General features: G+C 37.5%; 1 protein-coding gene across 1 annotated transcript in view; it reads right to left on the reverse strand.

Annotated features, from left to right (window-relative positions):
• Positions 1-5508: 5508 nt before the first annotated feature.
• The window catches only part of CAPZA1 (capping actin protein of muscle Z-line subunit alpha 1), a 42463-nt gene continuing 26665 nt past the window's right edge, over positions 5509-21306 (reverse strand). The window contains exons 5-10 of the mRNA XM_006071494.4: positions 17117-17323; positions 13324-13403; positions 12665-12743; positions 9864-9935; positions 7973-8035; positions 5509-7050 (exon numbers count right to left, since the gene is read on the reverse strand). Coding sequence (XP_006071556.1) covers positions 6910-7050; positions 7973-8035; positions 9864-9935; positions 12665-12743; positions 13324-13403; positions 17117-17323 — 642 coding nt within the window. The 3' untranslated portion in view covers positions 5509-6909. The remainder of the gene's footprint in view (positions 7051-7972; positions 8036-9863; positions 9936-12664; positions 12744-13323; positions 13404-17116; positions 17324-21306) is intronic.

A 21306-nucleotide genomic window follows, 5' to 3' on the forward strand; every position in this document is an offset into this window, starting at 1 on the left:
CAGCTCATCCAACACCTCCCCCAGACAGCCTGGGACACAGGCAAGTACGGAAGCAAGAGGCACGCCCCCCTCCCCCATTTTCCCTTCTCCGTCTCGCAGACGCTGGGAGGAATGCGTAAGAGCCAAGAAGTTTGGGGGAAGACCGAGTGTCTCTGATAAAGGTGTGTACGCGTGGGAGGGAGGAACAAGGAGCTTTGCCGGGACGAACAGTTCATTACTTTTTCTGTCACAAAGGCTTCGTTATGTGGAAAGGCTGGCGATCCCTAGCCTTAAGCCACATATTTGGGCACTTAATGCACCCCAGGCTGTATTACTCTTAACTGTTACTAGTGTTTAGCTAAGGGTTGCCCCAGTCATCAAAATAATTAGCTTCTGGAGAGCAAGAGACTGTTAGGTTAGGCAATAAATGGTTAATAGCTACAGCATCGGTACCAGGAAGAGAAGTATTAATAAAAGCTTCGGAAGACGGATAGTTAAGACAAACTAAAGGGGGTGGGGGTACAACAAACCTAAAAAAAGCCTCATCATCTACTTATCAACTGGAGTAACAAAAACACACTGACTAGGATGGACAAAGATCATAAAAGTTACATTTAAAAAATCTTTAAACAAAAATACCGGTTCCCAATATATCCAAGGTGGTGGTGTTCTCCAAAGTAATTCCCTGTAGGAGGCCACACACTATCTAACCTAGTGTGAAGAATGCTCAGAACCCAGGTCATGCTCCAGCTGGGCTACCCCTGTACCTTTTGAGGCCAACAACCAACTAAAGCCAAGAAAAACAGGCTTTAGCAACAGGAAATTCAGTGTCAGTGGGAACCAAAGCTACAGGGAGAGGGGGAGAACAGAACAGGGGAATATGTTCTTAGAAATTGCTTATGCGAAGTGGAGGGAAAAACTAGGAATGTGGCCAAAGATTTTATCTTTTTTCTCCCCCAATTATCCAGTGAGGCCTGAGTATTAGTGAACTCCTCAGAACTGCACTATTACTTAACCACTTCAAAAACCTACCACCCACCATACCCAAACTGAACATCTGGCTCTATTCTGATCAGAAATCTAAGCCTCCATTATTCCTGGATACATAACCTCCCTCTTCTCGAATCATACCTATTTCCTGGAAGTTCTCAAAACATACACAAATAGCTACAGTATAGTAAAAACATGGGTGAAAATGTGATCTTATGTGGCTTTTGTGACAAGGGAACCTCTCTAAACCAATTTCATCTGGAAAAATCCACTTCCCTTAGTTCGGCTCAGTTCAGTCACTCAGTCGTGTCTGACTGTGTGTGACCCCATGGACTGCAGCATGCCAGGCTTGCCTGTCTAACACCAACTCCTGGAGCTTGCTCAAACTCATGTCCATTGAGTCGGTGATGCCATCCAATCATCTTATCCTCTGTCATCCCCTTCTCCTCCTGCCTTCACTCTTTCCCCGCATCAGGGTCTTTTCCAATGAGTCAGTTCTTCACATCAGGTGGCCAAAGTATTGGAGTTTCAGCTTCAGCATCAGTCTTTTCAATGAATATTCAGGACTGATTTCCTTTGACTGGTTGGATCTCCTTGCTGTCCAAGGGACTCTCAAGAGACTTCTCCAACACCACAGTTCAAAATCATCAGTTCTTCGGTGCTCAGCTTTTATAGTCCAACTCTCACATCCATACCTGACTACTGGCTAAACCATAGCTTTGACTAGATGGACCTTTGTTGGCAAAGTAATATCTCTGCTTTTTAATATGCTGTCTAGTTTGGTCATAGCTTTTCTTCCAAGGAGTAAGCGTCTTTTAATTTCACGGCTGCAGTCACCATCTGCAGTGATTTTGAAGCCCCCCCAAATTAAGTCTCACTGTTCCATTGTTTCCCCATTTATTTGCCTTGAAGTGATAGGACCGGATGCCATGATCTTACTTTTTTGAATGTTGAGTTTTAAGCCAGCCTTTTCTTTCTCCTCTTTCCCTAGGAGTTATTTTCACATGTGGCTGTCTAGATGCCTAGAATGGTCTTCCTACCTTTCACAACTAGCTCAGGTCTCACTTTCCTCCCAAAGTCCTTCTGTATTTAGAAAAATCTATTAAGTAATAAGGTTGATTTTGTGTGTGCACTGAGTCTCTCAGTTGTATCTGACTCTTTGCAACCCTATGGGCTGTAGAGTAGGTTGCCATGCCCTCCTCCAGGGTATCTTCCCACCCAGGGAACAAAACTGGGTCTCCTGCGTTTTCTGCACCGGCAGGCAGGTTCTTCACTAGTGCCACTTGGGAAGCCCAATAAGGTGGATTTTGCGTACGTGCATACTAAGCTGTTTCAGTCCTGTCTGACTCTTTGTGACCCCATAGCACTGAAGGCAATCTGAAAGTTAACTCTGGCCAAGGACATTACTGGAACAAACCTAGAGAAGAATGTTAAGAACCCTTTTTTTTTTTTCCTCGTAATTCTCATTACTCCATAGTTGGAGTCTACAATTCAGTTTTGAATTGTGTCTAACTTTATGTTTTCCACTAAGACTGTACTCCCCAAGGCAACAGCGCTAAAACTGACTGAAATGCTTTAATTGGTCCGCCTACTGTTGACCAAAGGAATGGCTGTGGCAGGTAGAGTTAATCCTCATTATCTGCAGAGTCTGTATTTGCAAATTTACGTACTCACTAAAATCAGTAACCCCCAAATCAACACTTGCAGGACTTTTGTAGTCATCCATGGATGTACAGAGTGGCAAAGAGAGAAATCTTGAGTTGCCCAGTGTGCCCGTTCCCAGCTGAAGTAGAGCAAGGCCATGTCCTTCATGCTTTGTTTCAGCTCATGTAATAAAAATCCTTTTTGTGGTCTATTTTGTGGTTCCATTTTGTGTGCTTTTTCTGCTTAAAACGGCCCCCAAACCTATGTAGTGCTGAAATGCTGTCTAGTATTCCTAAGACTGATGTCCCTTATAGAGAAAATTCCCATGTTAGATAAGCTTTGTTAACTTAGGTGTCAGTTACAGTGCTGTCAGCTATGAGTTCAATGTTAAAGAATAAAAAATGAATATTAAATAGTGATTTAAATAAAAATATATAAACCAAGATTGTGTATTGATCTGTTGACAAAAATGTTGTGAGAAGCATGCAGGAACCTAACCCTGGAGCAATGTTTCAATATGTGCTATTTCAATGTTTGCTGGCAATTTTACAGAACATAACCACAGTAAATGAGGATTAACACCCATAACAGAATGCTTTTGGATACATTTGGTTTCTGCTCTCAGAGGGCTTAGATCAACTCTATTTTGTTTTTGGCTGTGCTATGCAGCTTGCAGGATCTTCGTTTCCCAACCAGGGAATGAACCCATGCATGCCCCCCCTGCAATGGCAGTGAGGAGTCCTAACAGCTGGACTGCCTGGGAATTCCCTACTGTTTTTTAACATATACTCTGTTCAAGGGAGAATTTTAGTTAGCTCAGTTTATTGTATGGGAGAAGGCAATGGCACCCCACTCCAGTACTCTTGCCTGGAAAATCCCATGGATGGAGGAGCCTGGTGGGCTGCAGTCCATGGGGTCACTGAGGGTCGGACATGACTGAGTGACTTCACTTTCACTTTCATGCATTGGGGAAGGAAATGGCAACCCACTCCAGTGTTCTTGCCTGGAGAATCCCAGGGATCGGGGAGCCTGGTGGATCGCACAGAGTTGGACACGACTGACGCGACTTAGCAGCAGCAGCCAGTTTTCTATATTTACGTCTTTTCTTTCTTTGACTTTCTAAGAAGTGGCTTGGTAGTTATATTTAAATTATAAATTCTTATATTGGCATTCAAATTGTTTATCAGTCTTTTGTGAGTTTGGAGAGAATGTGCCAAGGCTTGCTATATATCTCATGAACCAAGATGAATCTAGTGTCAACATTCTAGATTATAAAACAGCAGGCACTAGAACTAGGCCAGCTAACAGAAGCACAACCACCCAGGCACAAATGAGAGTCTTCAGTAATGTAATTTCAATTACGGGAGTGAGGCCTCAGAGGAAACTCCTTTTGGCTGGGAAACCATTGTCCTAGGATAGGCTGATTTCAGCAGTGTGATAAGAGTCACAATTCAAGCAAATATTCTGCTGAAGGAGTTAAGGAAGTCTCTGTAGGACTTGGCAAGGAGGGTTGACTTCTGCCCAACTATACAAGAAACCAAGGACTTTAGATGGCCAAGAAATTAAGTCTTTACAAAACTGTATGAGCTAAGGAAATCAATGAGGCAGGCTGATGGGGTTAATAAGTTTAAAGGCAAAGGCTAGAATGCTTGAATCTGTACTACAAGGACATAGGGTAGCATACCTAAATGTCCCTCAAAAGGGTGGGAATGTGAACTAGCCAAGAATGGAAGATGAAGCACTGAAACTCCTCTGAGGGCTTAGATCAACTGGGAAACAGGATAAAAGTCCTTCCCATATGTCTGTAAGTAAGACTCATGTGGAAGGAAAGCAGTCTTTACAGTTGATGTGAAATAGTACCCATGTTCATGGTACAGGGATTCTTTCACTTCTAAAAACTATGGCAAACCTAGACAGCATATTAAAAAGCAGAGACATCACTTGTTGACAAAAGTCCGTATAGTCAAAAGCTATGGTTTTTCCAGTAGTCATGTACAGATGTGAGAGTTGGACCATAAAGAAGGCTGAGCGCTGAAGAATTAATGCTTTCAAACTGTGGTGCTGGAAAACTCTTGCGAGTCCCTTGGACAGCAAGAAGATCAAACCAGTCAATCAAAGGAAATCAACCCTGAATATAGCTGAAGCTCCAATCCTTTGGCCACCTGATGCGAAGAGCTGACTCACTGGCAAAGACCTTGGTGCTGGGAGAGATTGAAAGCAGGAGGAGAAGGGGACAACAGAGGATGAGATGGTGGGATGGCATCACTGATTCAATAGACATGAATTTGATCAAACTCCAGGAGACAATGAAGGACAGGGAAGCCTGGCATGGTGCAGTCCATGGGGTCGCAAAGAGTCTGGACACAACTGTGAAATTGAACAACAACCTGGTAACTATAACTACTTGGGCCTTGCTTTCTGAACGACATGTAGAGAAGATAACTAGATTTTTCTGACAAATGGAAAACCCTAAATAAAACCTTTGAAACCACCAGTAGCCAGTGATGGTAAAGCAGTATGATCCATAGAGAAATTCCTAAAACTTGAAAAAAAAAGTGGGGGAGGAGACTTCTCTGGTGGTCCAGTGGTTAAGACTGCTTGCTCCCAACACAGGGGACACAGGTTCAGTTCCTTGTTGGGGAACTAAGGTTCGCAAGTCATGGCCACACACACACACACAAAAGCAAGCTGGTCTTTGGATAGTCACTGAATCTACAATAGTTGAAACCCTGAACATTCTCATCAAATAAGAGCAATTCCACATCTTACCCTGAGAACAAAGGCTGAAGAGATGGCTCAAAAAGGAGAGACTCAGACAATTTAAGAACAAAACAGGTGTATTTCTATTGGACTACCTGATACAGAGGATAGTGTAGTATGGATGGATAGTATGAATGACAAGTAATACAAATATATTTTATTTGAAATAAACAAAAATGCTTACACAAATCAACAGGTCACTTAAAAATAAACTCTTGCTTGACTGTATTACTCAGCAAAAACAAAGCCAAAACATAAACACCCTTCTTTTTTGACGTGTGTTTGGAGGAAGACACTACTTGGTTTTTAAAAAACTGACCTTCCCTTAAGGCCTGGTCATAGAAGTGTAAACAATGTAAATGAATCCACCATTACCAGTTGTCATATCATATCTATGTCACCTGTATATTCTGAGATCACACCTGTACCTGCCAATAAACCTGGGAAGGGTTGCTATATCACAGTTATACTTGAGTTGGCAGGCAGGACTGAGGAAGAGTAATTTGGAATAAGTATTACATCCTATTTAGAACAAATCACTAGTATTCCCTTAAATAACAGGTTACAATAGAAAGATACTGCCTGAAAGTTATCCTTTTCACTTTGGTTCAGTTTTAGTTGTTTGTGATTAACATAGCTGTTTGAATCATTCACTTATAGTACAATCCTGCCACAAAGTATTAAAGCACAAGATACCTATTATTCCTTCAACATCTGCATTTCTTCAAGTTTTATACTCTACTATACCCCTAGTATGTCAGCAGTTTTCGAATATTAAAAAAACAGTAATAAAAATGGATAACACTCTTCTAAAAATGCACATGTCTATAACTATAATAGTACTAGGTGGGAAGGAGACAATGAGGGAAAGGGAAAAAAGCAAACATGTTCATGTAGGGAATGTGGTTCAAGTCTTTGGATTTAAAAACAACTTCCCCAGAGAAGTTGGCTATGATGGAATTTCCAGAAAACTTCCTTGGCCTCCAAGATGAACCTGAAAAGCCCCAATCCAAACATATGAAACTACAGTTATGAGGTGTTATAAATGATGCTCAAAGCAACTGGAGGGAGAAGGATGAATGTGTCTTCCATTCAGCTACAGTTTGCAGCATAGCCTCTTTAGCTGTTGGTCAATCAGTAAAAACCACTGAACACCAGAAGTACTTTGAAGGATGGGGTGGAAAAGTACTGAATATATTACCTGTCTATGTCAGTAACAGGGCTTCATGGCTAGGAAAATTTTCTAAACAGTAAAATGACTCCAGGGTAGATATCTCTCTCCATCATTAAATGTGGCAGAATTAAAAAAAAAAAAAGATTTACAAGTAGATATAGTGAAAACAAAATTACAAGGCAGAAAACACAAAAGAATCAAGACAATGCTCTAAGTTCAACAGTATTCCATTAGGCTAGAAAACCTGTTAACTTTTGAAAGCCCTAGCAAAATATCACTCTTGTTTATAAATCACTTATTTATCATATGACCACATGTTGAATCCTTTCTTTCCATGTACTGAAGAATCCTACATTCAGCCTTTAAGCATTCTGCATTTCTTTGCCAATCTTGTAGCTGAGTATCTTGTTCCAGTCGACTTTGGTGCGGGTAACAGGAAGTTGCCGGCGCAAGGCTTTGAATGTGGTGTCTGACATTGTTTGATAGTTTTCGCTAATTGCTGTCTGCAAAAGATAATTGAAAATAAGTTGAACAGAAACTAGATGTAGTGAAAGGGCATGCTTGAGTCCCCTAAGGACTTACAGGCTGGAAGATTTCTAGTGAGCACCTCTTCAATCCCTGAAGCAGGTTAAGAAGCCCACCTGTATTATTTCTAAAACTAGGGCTATACAGGTAATCCCCTTCTTTTCCAAAGTTTGCTGTACGTCACTTTGTTTCCCTGGTAGCTCAGATGGTAGAGAGGTAGCAAATCTGCCTGCAATGAAGACCTGGGTTCAATCCCTGGGTTAGAAAGATCCCCTGGAGAAGGGAATGGCAACCCACTCCAGTATTCTTGCCTGGAGAATTCCATGGACAAAGGAGCCTGGCAGGCTGTAGTCCATGGGGTCGCAGAGTCGGTCACAACTGAGCGACTACCACTTTCACTTTGCTTTTACCAAAGCAAAAAAAAAAAAAGTGTTCAGCATTTGTTTGGCAGTGAGACTATTACAGGGACAGGGTGCACCCTGAGCAGTAATAGTGGCCCCACCAAGCTCCTTCCTTGGGAACTACACTCAGCATCTCAGCATCAAGCAAGCCAGAGCTGTGAACTGTGTCTGAGGGTCTGAGGAGTATCTCAATCATTCTGTACATCTGATAGCAAGATGTGTTCTAAGGTAACTGCTTCTCCGCTTTACACCATTTGGCCTTGGAAAGGTTTCATAGGGATGCTCTACTTTGGGGTAATGGAGATGTATCTGCAGTACCTTCCAATGCCAAAACCTTGACTGTAAGCAGAATGCAAAGTTGCAAGGTCTGCAAAGTCTCCATACTTAGTATCACTGAATAATTATGTATATTTATGTTCAAAGGATAGAGAAGTATAACAAAATGTGTTAAAAGCAAAATCTATATAGATCTATAAATAACAGTTTCAAGTTATCTTACCTGATACTCATTTTCTGCATGTTCTATGATTTTAATAAACTCCTTGGCAGTCTGGGCTTCATTCTAATGGAGGGAAAAATAAGAATTTTAAAAAATCTTAAGCAGTGAATAAAATTCAATAAGCAGTGAATAAAAAAGATACTAAAGAGTAAGTCCATCTTAACTAACATTTGTATAACAATTTAGGTTTTCAAGTTTTCCTGTGCACATTATCTTCTTTGATTTTCAAAACAACCCTGTGAAATAGATGTTATTATTGCCACCTCCATTTTGCAGGTAAGAAAACAGAATTCTTTCAAATAATGACCAAAATTATACAGCCTTTGAATCATAAAGATTGGATCCAAATCTAGGTCCTCATCAAAACAACCCACATTTCTTTCCAATCTACCACAGTACCCAAAAGACAACACAATGTCTTGAAATTTTTATGCCTTGACAATATCTCTGGTTTAAGATGATATAAACAATGACCTCAGACATATCAATCATATCTTCTAAGTTCATAGGCTCCTCTATTAGCTACTTATGATGTTGAGACAACTAATCACATTTTGCTTTACATGGTTTGGGTACAAAATGAATTTAATCTCACTCTTCCTTTAGCAATTTTAAGTAAACAGAATTAGAGAGGGTGAGATTTAATGTCTAGGGCCATGCCCCAAGATTCTTTCAAAAGAGTCAAAACTACGTTTTATTCATAATAATACTAAGACATAGTTACTTGCTGTTTTTACTTTCATATAGTTTCTGTGCATGTAGTTTCATAGAAGGTATATAATGTGTGACGACTTCATTACTTTTTGAGGGCTCATGTGTGAAGCACATATCCAGCTGTCTTTTATTAGTTTAGACATTACACACTTTGTGAAAATGTAAATTAATGATACTCTTTTCACTAACTTTAACTCAAAAAAATACAGCTGTTTTTCATGAAAGTAAAGTTAAGAAGTAATGGGTTTGTTAATGCTATATTTTGCTTTAGATTTTTTTTTGGCCACACCAGGGATCTCAATTCACCAACAAGGGATTGAACCTAGGCCTCCTGCAGTGGAAGCATGGAGTCTTAACCACTGGAGTACCAGGGAAATCCCTGTTATTTTTAAATTAATAAACACATATTTTTAATACTCCTTAATTTTAATTTCTACTAAGGTAGATAGATATAACACACATAAAAGCTATTGGAGAGCGCTCAGTAATTTCTAGGAATATTAAGTACTATAAATGCATGAAAAATTATGTCCCTTCTTTCCAGATATAGTGTACAATACTATTATTGAACATTCCTAAAAATGTTCAGTTTCTCTAATGATATGAATTTATGAATGATAAATCCTATAGGGTTTAGTTTGGCAAACTTTCCTTCCTCCTGGTATTTATCAATTGAAGATTTTACTGTCTTTGAGCAAATCTCACAAGAGAGAAAGAAAAAGCAGCATAAATTCTATTCTCAGTCAAAGTCTGTGAACTATCATCAACTAACCAACAAAACTGGTTGGTTATATACTAACAATTATAAGCTGCCAAAAATAAGGACTTACTGAGTAGCACAGGGAATTGTACTCAGTATCTTTTAATAACCTATAATGGAAAAGAATCTAAAAAACAATATATGTAGGTGTGTATATATATATATATATATATATATGAATAACTTTGCTATATACCTGAACACAACATTGTAAATCAACTATACTCAATAAAAATTTAAAAAAAAAAAAAAAAAAAGTATTTTATAAAGTTCTTAAAAAAAAAAGCTGCCAAAATCAAAGCAATGAAAACAACCTCCATTTCTAGTGGCAGAATCAGTACTCAGGATCAAAAGATCCAATTTTTTAAAAGAGAAACAAGACACAAGTGAGACATATATTAAATATTCCACACTCACCGAAACAGTTACTGAATCCTGTACATCTTTATGACTAACCAACTGAACATTGCCATCTTCATAATAGTGAACCTGTGTGAGAAAGTTAAGAAATATAAGTGCTTAGAGCACATAGAAACTTACTGCTTAGAGCACAAATCCATGCCTTCAGCCACCCCCAATCTCACCAACTCTGAGCAAACAATTAATATGGCCAATGGTAATTTATAATGGTGCTTAAAATTCACAGAACACTTAAATTTAAGAATTCTCTTTACTTAGCAGGAAAAACTGATTATTAGTTAATAAACATTTACTATGTGCTTACTGCATTCCAGACAGTGTGCTTGGCATTGTGAATAGAAAGATTATAAATAAGATTATGCTCTGAAAAGTATTAAAGTCATTAAACATCAGTTTTTCTCTGTGAAAACCAAGAAATTTTAATGGGTCCTAATCTTTTACACATCTCTCCATATATAATATCATCAGTTTTGATTAAGCTGATCTGACCAGGTGCAGGAAACTGAGGATTAAAGACAGGATTGAAAAACAAATATTCTATTGGTAAATCAGGCTACAAAAATACGTAAGACAAAAGCAGTCCTGAACCTACTGTATAGCACAGGGAACTCTGCTCAGTGTTATGTGGCAGCCTGGATGGAAGGGGAGTTTGCGGAGGAATGGATACATGTATATGTATGGCTGAGTCCCTTGAGCTGTACACCTGAAACTATCACAACACTGTTAATCAGCTATACTCCAATATAAAATTAAAAGTTTTTTTTTTTTTAAAGGCATTCCTGAGGATGTAAGGCAAAGTGGATACTACAATTATTATAACAATTAGCAAGAAAGAGGGTTATCCAAGAGACAGACTAACAATTCAACTAGATGTATGGCTCGGGAAGTTTTAGCAATTTACAAGACAGGTTCAGTCACAGTCACCAAAATTAACAAAACCTTTTCTAGGTTTCATCTGCTAATAAAAATGTCAACATGACTATCATCCACTTAAATCCTTAGAAATTGTCTTCCTGGAGCTATCCTTTTGCTTATAGAATAACCAAGGGTTAAATATCCTAATGACATGTCCACATAACTCTCACTCTGATTTTTAAAAGACATAAATGAAGTAATAAGCCCTTCCTCAAAGTGTGATCAGAGAGACCATGGTTAAAAGGCATAGATGAAGTCCTGGACTTGCCTGGTGGTCCAGTGGTTAAGACTCTACGTTCCTAGTACAGGGGGCATGGGTTCGATCCCTGGTCAGGGAACTAAGTCCCACCTGTGGCATGGTGTGGCCAAAAAATAAATACAATAAAATGCACAGATTCATTCATTAAAGAAAAAGAAAAAAAAAATGGTTTAAATCAGGTCTGGGTACTGGGTCCTACTATAAAAGTTTCATCAGAAACTTCTGTGATGTGTGCTCTTAGTTTACAAGTTTGCCTTGGCAAAACTGAAACACAAGTTATTTCCTTCTAGAAGGAAAATAAATTTCCTTGTATAAATTTATAGTAAGCTGCCAGGTTAATAATGCTGATGCCATACTTACAAGAAGTCTAGAGCATAGACATATCAACAGATATAGAACAATATATTATCTTAGGTTGGGTTCCCCCAGCAGCAGACCCCAGGGTAAAGATCTGACAGTTAATAGTTTATTTCGGGTAGTCTTAGGAAGCACTAGTAAGGAAGTGAGATACAGAAGGCAAGGAAGTATCAGGTGCACTAATGAGCACATTACAGCTGCCAAGCACTGGATTTTGGAAGACTATGCAGAACATGCTTTAGAGCTGTCCCACCTGAGGGGTGAAGAAGTTGGCATATTTCCCGACAACTTTTGAATGGCACTAAGGGCTGTGCCAGAGCTGCAGAGGTAACACTTCCAGCTTGCCTTAGCTGAGTTGGGCGAGCTCCTGCAGTTAGGAAAATCTCCCAAGAAGAGAGGTGCAGCTACTTGTAGCAGGAAGTAATAGGTACGTACGAAAAAAGTGGTTATAGATGACATCTACCATGTATGTTTTGATTAAATTATACCATTAAAAAAGGCAACTCTTGCTGTTATTAAAGCAAGAGTTGTAATACAGCTAAATTAGGTATTGACTTTCTTAGTTATCAGTAACTATTTAATCTGACTTTAGAGTTAGTTGGGCTCAAGAATTAAATCACCATGAATTCTGAAAGTCAAATTTTTCAGGATCAGAAGACTTCAATCTAGCTAGGTATCAAATGAGGTAATAAGCTCCTTATTCACCTGGTGGCATGTCCCGACACCAGCATTAGAACTCTACTCTGCTTGGTTAAGCACACTTGGCCATTCTCTCTATTCCTGTTTTATTTATTTGGTTGAAAACCTATCGTAACTATAAATGTAAATAAATAAAATAAGTCCATTTATGAAGCTTTCTTCAGAGCTAAGAGTTAGCAAATATATGTAGACATTTAAATGAGCTACATACAAGACTCTAAGTAAGTTACAGTAGCTGCTATATAGTCATTTCTTAATAACTAGTTATTTTCTTCTTTTCTAGAACTGCTATTTGATAATTCCTGGGAAGATCTTAGGTTATTTTTGAAAGAGAAAAATGACAAGCAAGCAGTATATGTCACATGACTGTCCTTTATCAACCAGAAGAGCTCTGTTTAACTATAGTACTTCCCCGGGAAGGAGACCTCTGTTTCTATTTACCATCTAGCTCCCTTTGCATCTACAAATAGTTGTTCCTTATTTCTAATGTCAGAGCAAATATCAACTTGCATGTTTGTTTTAAAGATGTGATGTTTTAACATGGCCTATTAACATACTGGGATCTCACCTGAATCTTAAGTACTCCAACCACCTGGGCTGTAGGTGGTGTGATGGTGAACTTCCATTCTGATCTCCAGCGACCATTCCTATGAAAACACACACACAACCGTGGAATTAGCAGTAAGAAAGAGGTGGTCTGACACTGAGGCAGAGAATTCGGGAAAGAAGAAAAACAGAAACAAGTCATTTCCAGTTTGATAAATCCAAGGCTCTATCCACTCAAATGTAAGTTTTGTATCCAAGTGGCCTAATCATAAGCTTTCCCTAAGTTATTTGACTTTCACTTTTCATTCTTTTTATCTTGGATTAGAAAACCACGCCTATTCTGCTCATGGGAAGCTTTTCCACAAACACATGGATAGGCCACTGAGTTATGCAATAACTCAAATATTATTAAACAAACCCAAGTAAAACTCAGACTTTCCACAGGGTACTTTATTAATCACTTATTTTCACTCAATGTAACAGCAACATTTAAAAGATAAATTATAAAATCTTAGAATTAAAAGAAATAAATGATCACATCCAAATGCCTCACTCTGAGGTAGGGAACAAATAACTTATTCTAATCTAGTTATATTAGGAAACCAAGTCTCATCTGCTGGTTTGGTTTCCTTTCTATATAAACATATAGATTAAAAAAGAGGAGAATATCTGCTTTCTTACCAGAAGTTTTTAGGCTGAAACTGGTGGCTTTCAATACATGCAATAATGGTCTGTTGCCCATCTATAGTTTTAGCATAAACCTATTGTTAAAAAAAAAAAAGAAGTTAGATTCTTGAAAACATATTTAAGCAACAAATACTATACAAAAGCAATGTGCTAAATCTTTGGGGGAGATGAAGAATCAAACAGGATGAGCTTACATACTCACATGAATTCATGCAATAGGAACACAAACCACATGTTAAGGTCTAGGGCAGACAGTGGTACAATGAATACAGAAGGAAATACTACTCCTGGTTTAGGGTACAAGAGAGGTGCCAGTTAGAATGGGCCTTACAAGACAGATGAGACTGTGATAAGGAGAGATGGAGAATAAAGATGAATAAGCAGTTCAGGGAGGAAATAGAGGGCTGATCCACGAATGACTAAATGGTAATTAGTTCTGTCAGGTCAGAGGATGTGTATGAAGTGGAACTGTGGGAGATAATACAGGATTAGACTTAAGTCATGTGGTAGTAGATGTAAGGTAAGAAGACTGGACTTTATTCTACATGCAGTGGACAGAAACCAAAACAACATGACCAGAACTGTTATTTTGGGAGAATAATCAATATTGGCATACAGGGTAAAACCTGAGGAAAGTTCAAAGTTAGGAGGCCACAGAATTAATTTAGGCAGTAAATTAGGGTCCTATCAATGAATATAAGGATCCACAAGTACAGTCAAAATTCTGGTAATATATTGCAAATCAAGGGCAAGAGAAAGGAAGGTACCAAACTATTTCCATGCTTGGATGCCTAGAGAAAGACTGGTGTCATTAACAGATTGGAAAGTTCAGATGGAGATGTCCAGCTAGGAGTTGGAAACACCAACTGTTCCTTAGTGTAGGAGAAATGAACAAAAATGTGATCACCAAGGAAAAGAAACAATAAAAGCCTTTTTTACAGTCCACAAAACATTTTTATATTTATTTTCCTTTTGTTCTAATAAATATAGTGAAACACATTGTTATTATGTTTAGATGATAAAATTGAAGTTCGTAGAGCTTCTTGCCCAAGGTCATTCAGAAAGTGGCTAAGGTAGAACCCAAATTCACAGGCTGTCTGACACCAAATTCTACAACCTCCCCTACATTAAATAAACTATAAGTTTTTAAGAAAGAGAAATACAGTGATGGGGAATGCCTACATTTATAAAAGTAAGGGGGAGGACAAGAAATAAGTAGAGACAGAATAAGAATAATTATAGGGAGACTTCCCTGGTGGACCACTTGCTGAGACTTCTGCTCCCAATACAGAGGGCCTGGGTCCAATCCTTTGTCAGGGAACCAGATCCCACATGCCGCAACTAAAGATCCTGCGTACCACAACTAGGACCCAGTGTAGCCAAAAAATAAATAAATAGAAACTCTTTAAAAAAAGGAATAATTAGAAGGTACTGACATAGCAGTCTAAGGAAAAATAATTTCCAGAAGTAGCTGACTGGCCTCAGTGTGAAATGCCATACAAAAGTCAAGGACCAAGAAAAAAGGACACTGGGTCAGGTAATTCAGGGACCATTAGTTCACCTCGGAGAGCGGTTTCTGTCAAGTAGGGACTGAAGTAAAAATTCAGAGTCAAGAAGTAGGAGCAGAATGCTCCCTGGTTTGCTTGTACAGCAGAGAGAGAGAGAGAGAGATGAGGGAAGGGGGAGGTAGAGAAAAGGGAGAAAGGGGAAAGTGGAAAGAGAAGGAAGAGAAGTAACTTGCAGGAGTTACTATTTTGACTAAAGAAATGTCTTCCCTCCCACCTTGCTTAAGCACAGGAGAAATAAAAATATTTCTAGGTAAAGAGAACTATTTATCGGAAGACAAAACGAGGTCACAATTAGACATCTTGAAGTAGATAGGACTGTATGAAATCAAGAACATGGATCCTTCTTCCTCAGATGGAAGTACATGAAAGAAAGACTTCTGAGTGTGGAAAGAAGAGAAATAGAAAGATTTCATGTCATTTTTAATCCTATTAAAATGTGAGGGAGGAGATGCCTGTCTAAGGACAACAGGAAAGTTTTGGAACACAGTACCACTAATCCTTGAACGACATGGGTTTGAACTACTATTTTATTCAACAGTAAATACTACAGTGCTACATAATCCACCATTACTTTGCCAACAAAGGTCCAGCTAGTCAAGGCTATGGTTTTTCCTATGGTCATGTATGGATGTGAGAGTTGGACTGTGAAGAAGGCTGAGCGCCGAAGAATTGATGCTTTTGAACTGTGGTGTTGGAGAAGACTCTTGAGAGTCCCTTGGACTGCAAGGAGATCCAACCAGTCCATTCTGAAGGAGATCAGCCCTGGGATTTCTTTGGAAGGAATGATGCTAAAGCTGAAACTCCAGTACTTTGGCCACCTCATGCGAAGAGTAGACTCATTGGAAAAGACTCTGATGCTGGGAGGGATTGGGGGCAGGAGGAGAAGGGAACGACAGAGGATGAGATGGCTGGATGGCATCACTGACTCGATGGACGTGAGTCTGGGTGAACTCTGGGAGTTGGTGATGGACAGGGAGGCCTGGCGTGCTGCGATTCACAGGGTCGCAAAGAGTCGGACACGACTGAGCGACTGAACTGAACTGAACATAATCCACCATTGGTTGAATCTGTGGTGGGATGAAGAACTGTGGATATAAAAGGACCTTGGACATGGAGGGCCTCCTATAAATTATACTCAAATTTTCAACTGTACAAAGGTTGGTTATCCCAATCACTGCACTGTTCAAGGGTCAACTGCAAACAGAAAAATACCAAGGATTATTGAGATAAAATTAAGAATTACTAAGCAGAACAGCTGAGGATATAAAACAGTAGACACTCTTAGAATACCTTCTGTAGCTCACTTTTTAGCTAAGTGAAGTGAGAAAAGGACATGGTGGGGTTACTGTGTGGAAGCTCTCCAAATTAAGAAATGAGTAGTGAAAAATTTTGAATAGGTAACAAATGATAAGTTGAAAGTATATTTAAGAATGAAAAGTCCATTTTCTAAAAAAGTGTGTGTGTCATGTCTCTCCTTGCCATACTAGGTTCCAAAATTGAGTTCTGTGCTTATCTATCATAATGTGTTTTTTCTATTTTTTAAAAACAAAAAATAAGAAAAACAAACATAATGATAACCAGCATTTATGTACAGCATTATGCATTAATAATCTAACCAACATTTTTCTTAAAAATGTCACAATTTTATAAAGGGAAAACTGTTAGAACCAAAATTTATCTTTTTTTCCCCACCAAAAGATATTAAAAGAAAGTTAAAATTACCTTTGATATCTAAAGAGCTATTTGGTTCAAATAGTTTTGACTAGCCAATTAAATCACTTATGTAGAAGTAGCTTTGTAAGAAATTCTTTTTGATGAGTGTAAGGCCATTTCTTAAATAAGACAGGTGTGAAACAGGATTCACTGAGATTTAAAATTTTTATGCACTGGGGAACTCCCTGGTAGTCCAGTGGTTAGGACCTGGTGCTTTCACTGGCGTAGTCTGGGTTCAATCCCTGGTGGGAGAACTAAGATCTTGCAAGTATTGTGGCATGGCCAAAAAATTACAAATAAATAAATAAATTTTTATGCACTGGAATTTTAAGAAAGAATTTTCCATATAAAATGTCCTATTTATACTCCTTTCAAAAATAATTTAGGGAATAAAATGCAGAAGAGACTGTAACTAAGAAGAGATGTCTGTGGCTGGCCAAAGCTTGCAAATGATAAGGTAAATATAAGGAATAAAGCTCTAACAATGAAGCAGGCAGATACTTAACAGTACAGAAGCCGTTGGAATAATGATCTTTCACATAGGCCCTTAAAGCACTGTCACAGGATTCTCTCCAAGACTTTAGACTTCCGTCTGCTTCTTCTGCCTGGGGGTCACTTGCTTCTTTCCGTAAGTGATCAAACTTAAACGAAATTTTGTTTCTTGGATCTAAAAATCTGCTATTACCCAGGTCACCGTGTTCTGTAATTAAGACCTTCCAAAGAATAATTACAAAGTTAAGCAATTGTAAAAAAAAAGACAGTTCTTGTCACATTTTACAAAACAAACAAAAATTCTAGAGGCAATTAACTCTTCATTTAGTCAGATTGCTCTTTCATAAATTTTTGAATCAACCTGTATTTTTATAAAAATATGATCTTGGGGGTAAGTCAACTCTAAACTGACATTTCTCCCATCCTAACAATATCCTTCACATTTTGGTTTCTATAACATACAATCTATACAATTAATATACAACCTATGCATACACACATAACTGTAATAACAACTTAAAAGTATACTTCTGCATTTCTTTTTCACATATTTCATGAATTTCTTCCAGTCATTACACTTAGCACTTAAAATAGGTAATACAATCAATCATATGATTCAAAAGTGAAAAAAAAATTAAAGTGAAATCTTTTTCTCACCTCTATCTACCATTCACCAAATTCCCAACATATTCCCCCTTCCCCACGAAGGTAACTGATTTTATTAATTTAGAGCAAGAGTTGTCTTTGGCAAGCTATGTATGAGGTGCCATTTGTTTTTGTAAATAAAGTTTGTTGAATACAGCCCCACTTGTTTTTTTTTTTTTTTTTTGTATTGTCTATGGCTGCTTTCCTGCCGCAATAGCAGTGCTGAGTAGTCTAGGCTGACTCTTTCCTGCAAGGCTGAAGTATTTACTCTCTTTACAGATAAAATTTGCCAATTTCTGATTTAGATGATTCTTTTGGTGCTGATTTAGATGATTCTTTCAGTGTCTCTTTTCTTTTTTAATGAATACAAGTGTATTCTAATTCTCTACCCCTTTCTTTTAAACAAAAACTAGAATACTATACTGTACTGATGTATCTAGGCAATCTTTCCATATTAGTGTTTATGGAACTTCCTTGTTTTTTGTTACAGCTATGTATGATTCCATTGTATAGATGTACAAAATTTATTCAACTAGTCTCCTATTAATGGATAGCTTGGATAGTTTCTAATCTTTTGCTGTTATGAACAATACTACAACAAATGTCCTTTTATGTACAAGTTATGAACATGTGCCAAGCAAACCTGTGCTATAAATTCCCTGAAACAGGACAACTGGGTCAAGGGTAAACACATTCATAATTTTGATAGAGGCTGACAAACTGCCCTCTATCATAGAATGTAGTACCAAGTTACAAGCTCATCAGCAGTAGAAATCTTAACCTGCATTTCTTTTCCCCTTAAAAAAAGAGGTCTTTTGTATTTCCACTTTGGTGAACTATTTGTACCTAACCTTTGCCCACTTTGATACCAAATCTTTGTCTTTTTCTAGTTGAACTATAGGGAGATTATCCTTTAGCCTGGGTTTTTAATTCCACATATTTCCCCCTAACTTATATTTGTCTTCTGACACAGTTACTATTTAAAAATAAAGTCTCTTTAAAAAAAGAAAATTATTTGAAAAGAATTCCTACTCTTGAGATTTCTATCCTTATCACCAACCTATCTTTAAAAAACCTTGTTTATAATAGGAACCATACATTAAACAATTTCCTTAGTCTTACCTTCATAAAGCTTTCTCATTATAATTTTACAACTTTTGTAACTCAAAGGCAAACACATTCACATTAAAATTTTAATTTGTACTTCCTTAATTACTATTAGTAGGTGATCTAACACTTTTAAAGTTTGCTTTGTATTTTCCAGTTGAGTTCAGCTGGTTCATATTTGTTGCTCATTTATCTACTGAACTCTTGACATCATCCTAGGGTACTTGAATAACCTTTTTATTATGTTTAAGATATGTATTTTCTCCCTTTTAAATTTTATTTTTAAAACCTTTTTATTTTGTAGAAGTAAAAAATACTTTCTAACTTTTTAAATGTTTCATCATTATTCAAGTTATGAATCTTTTGTCATTTCCTACTAAATTTTTATGTTTAAAAATTAGTTAACCTTTAGGATTCCCTAGTGGTCTAGTGGTTGAGAATCCACCTTGCAATGCAGGGGACACTGGTTCGATCCCTGGTCCAGGGATCCTGGACCCAAGGTCCCACATGCCTCAGGGCAACTAAGCCCACGTGCCACAACTACTGAAGCCCAAGTGCCTAGAGCCTGTGCTCCAAAATAAGAGAAGCCACCACAACAAGAAGCCTGCACACTGCAACTAGACAGAAGCCCCCACTTGCCGCAACTAGAGAAAGCCCTGGCATAGCAATGACGACCCATCACAGGCAAAAATAAATAAATATTTTAAAAAAATTAGTTAACCTTTAAACTACATTTGGAATTAATCTAGGTATATAGCTGGCTTTGGAAATCAAAGTTAAGGTTAATCTTACACATTTAATCAATTATTTCCTTTTCTGTTTTACAGTACTTAGATTAAGGCTCTACTATCATTTCTTTATGTCTTTATGTTTGCTGGCATTAATCTACCTTCGTTGTTGTTCTTGATCAGAATAATTTTGTATGGTCTATTACAATTTTCATAGGAATTGTATGGAATCTATTTGAAAAAGCTTCCCATATTATTTTTCTTATTCAGATAAACTTTTATATTTTTTCCAAAATGTGGCATTTAAGTCTATTTAGTTTTCCATTTATTTCTCTGATTAAGATGTGTGGGGGTACTAAACTGTATGATAGACTCTTGCTAGTTTCTATCCAATATCCATTTGTCTCCCTTTTCCTTACTAACAGAATCTTAAAGATTTTTCAAGGCAATGTGTCCAACTAAAAAGACAACACTTCTCAAAATGATAAAGTGATATGCATTCTGGCAATAATTTATCAGTGGAAGTTGCTTCTGGAACAGCCAATAGCACCTCTTGCACCTTCCTCCTTCTTCCTTCCTGGAACTTGGATTCAGAGCGCAGAGATGGATCAGCTATTTTGAGACCACAATAATGAAAACCATACATAAGGATGGCACAATAGAGAGCTAGAAGCAACTTGGGTCTCTGATGATATAGAGCCGCTGTGTGTGCCTGCATGCATGCTAAGTTGCTTCAGTCATGTTCAACTCTGTGTGGACATATGGACTACAGCCCCCCAGGCTCTTTTGTCCATAGGATTCTCCAGGCAAGAATACTGGAGTGGGTTCCCACGCCCTCCTTCAGGAGGGAGCTGCCATAACATCCCTAAATATTACCTCTAGACTTCTTATGTGACAAAAAATCTGTATTACATTAACCCACTGCAGCTGTTTTCCTATTATATGCAGTGATGGCATCTATTTTATTAACTCAAATGTCTTTCGATATTTTCCTTTTACGTCTAGGTAATGTGTTGTTGTGGCTAAGAATGTGATCTCTTTTTGACCACATTTTTAAGCTGGCTACCACATGTATATGGGACTGTTCTTATATCATGTATCTGCAAACAGACCTTATTTATTATTTCAATAATTCTGCCGTTATTAGCAAAGTATACAATATCAACTGTAAGAAATATTTATCATTTATTTTTCTTCTTTTCTTGCCTTTATACTTATAAAGTATAAAGTAAATACTTGTAAAGTAAACTTGTAAAGTTGTAAAGTATACTTGTAAAGTAAAAAAAACAGTATTTTCTTGTCTTTTATACTTATAATTAATCTATTTTCATTTGAAAAGATAAGCACAAATATAAACCAAAACAAATAAAAAACAACAAACAAAACAAGTTACAGTAATCCTGTGATTCCAACATAGAGAGTTAACATTTTGGTATGTATTTTCCTACATTTCAATTTCTATGCACATCTATATACTACTTTATTTCTTTTCTTTCTTATTACTTTTATTTGAGTTTTAAGATGCATACATTCCCCTCATGATTTAACATTTCATAAAACGGGATGCATCTTATAGTGACAGCATCTTAAAACTGTCATAAATTAACTGACAAGTATTTTCACTTTCTTAATGGCACATAAAGTAAGATGTACCTTTCACAGAATTTAAGATGCAAATTCTAATAAAATTGCTCATTTAAATATTTATTTAAAAAATAAACTAG

Source organism: Bubalus bubalis, chromosome 6 (genome assembly GCF_019923935.1).
Source record: "Bubalus bubalis isolate 160015118507 breed Murrah chromosome 6, NDDB_SH_1, whole genome shotgun sequence".
Lineage (NCBI taxonomy): Eukaryota > Metazoa > Chordata > Mammalia > Artiodactyla > Bovidae > Bubalus > Bubalus bubalis.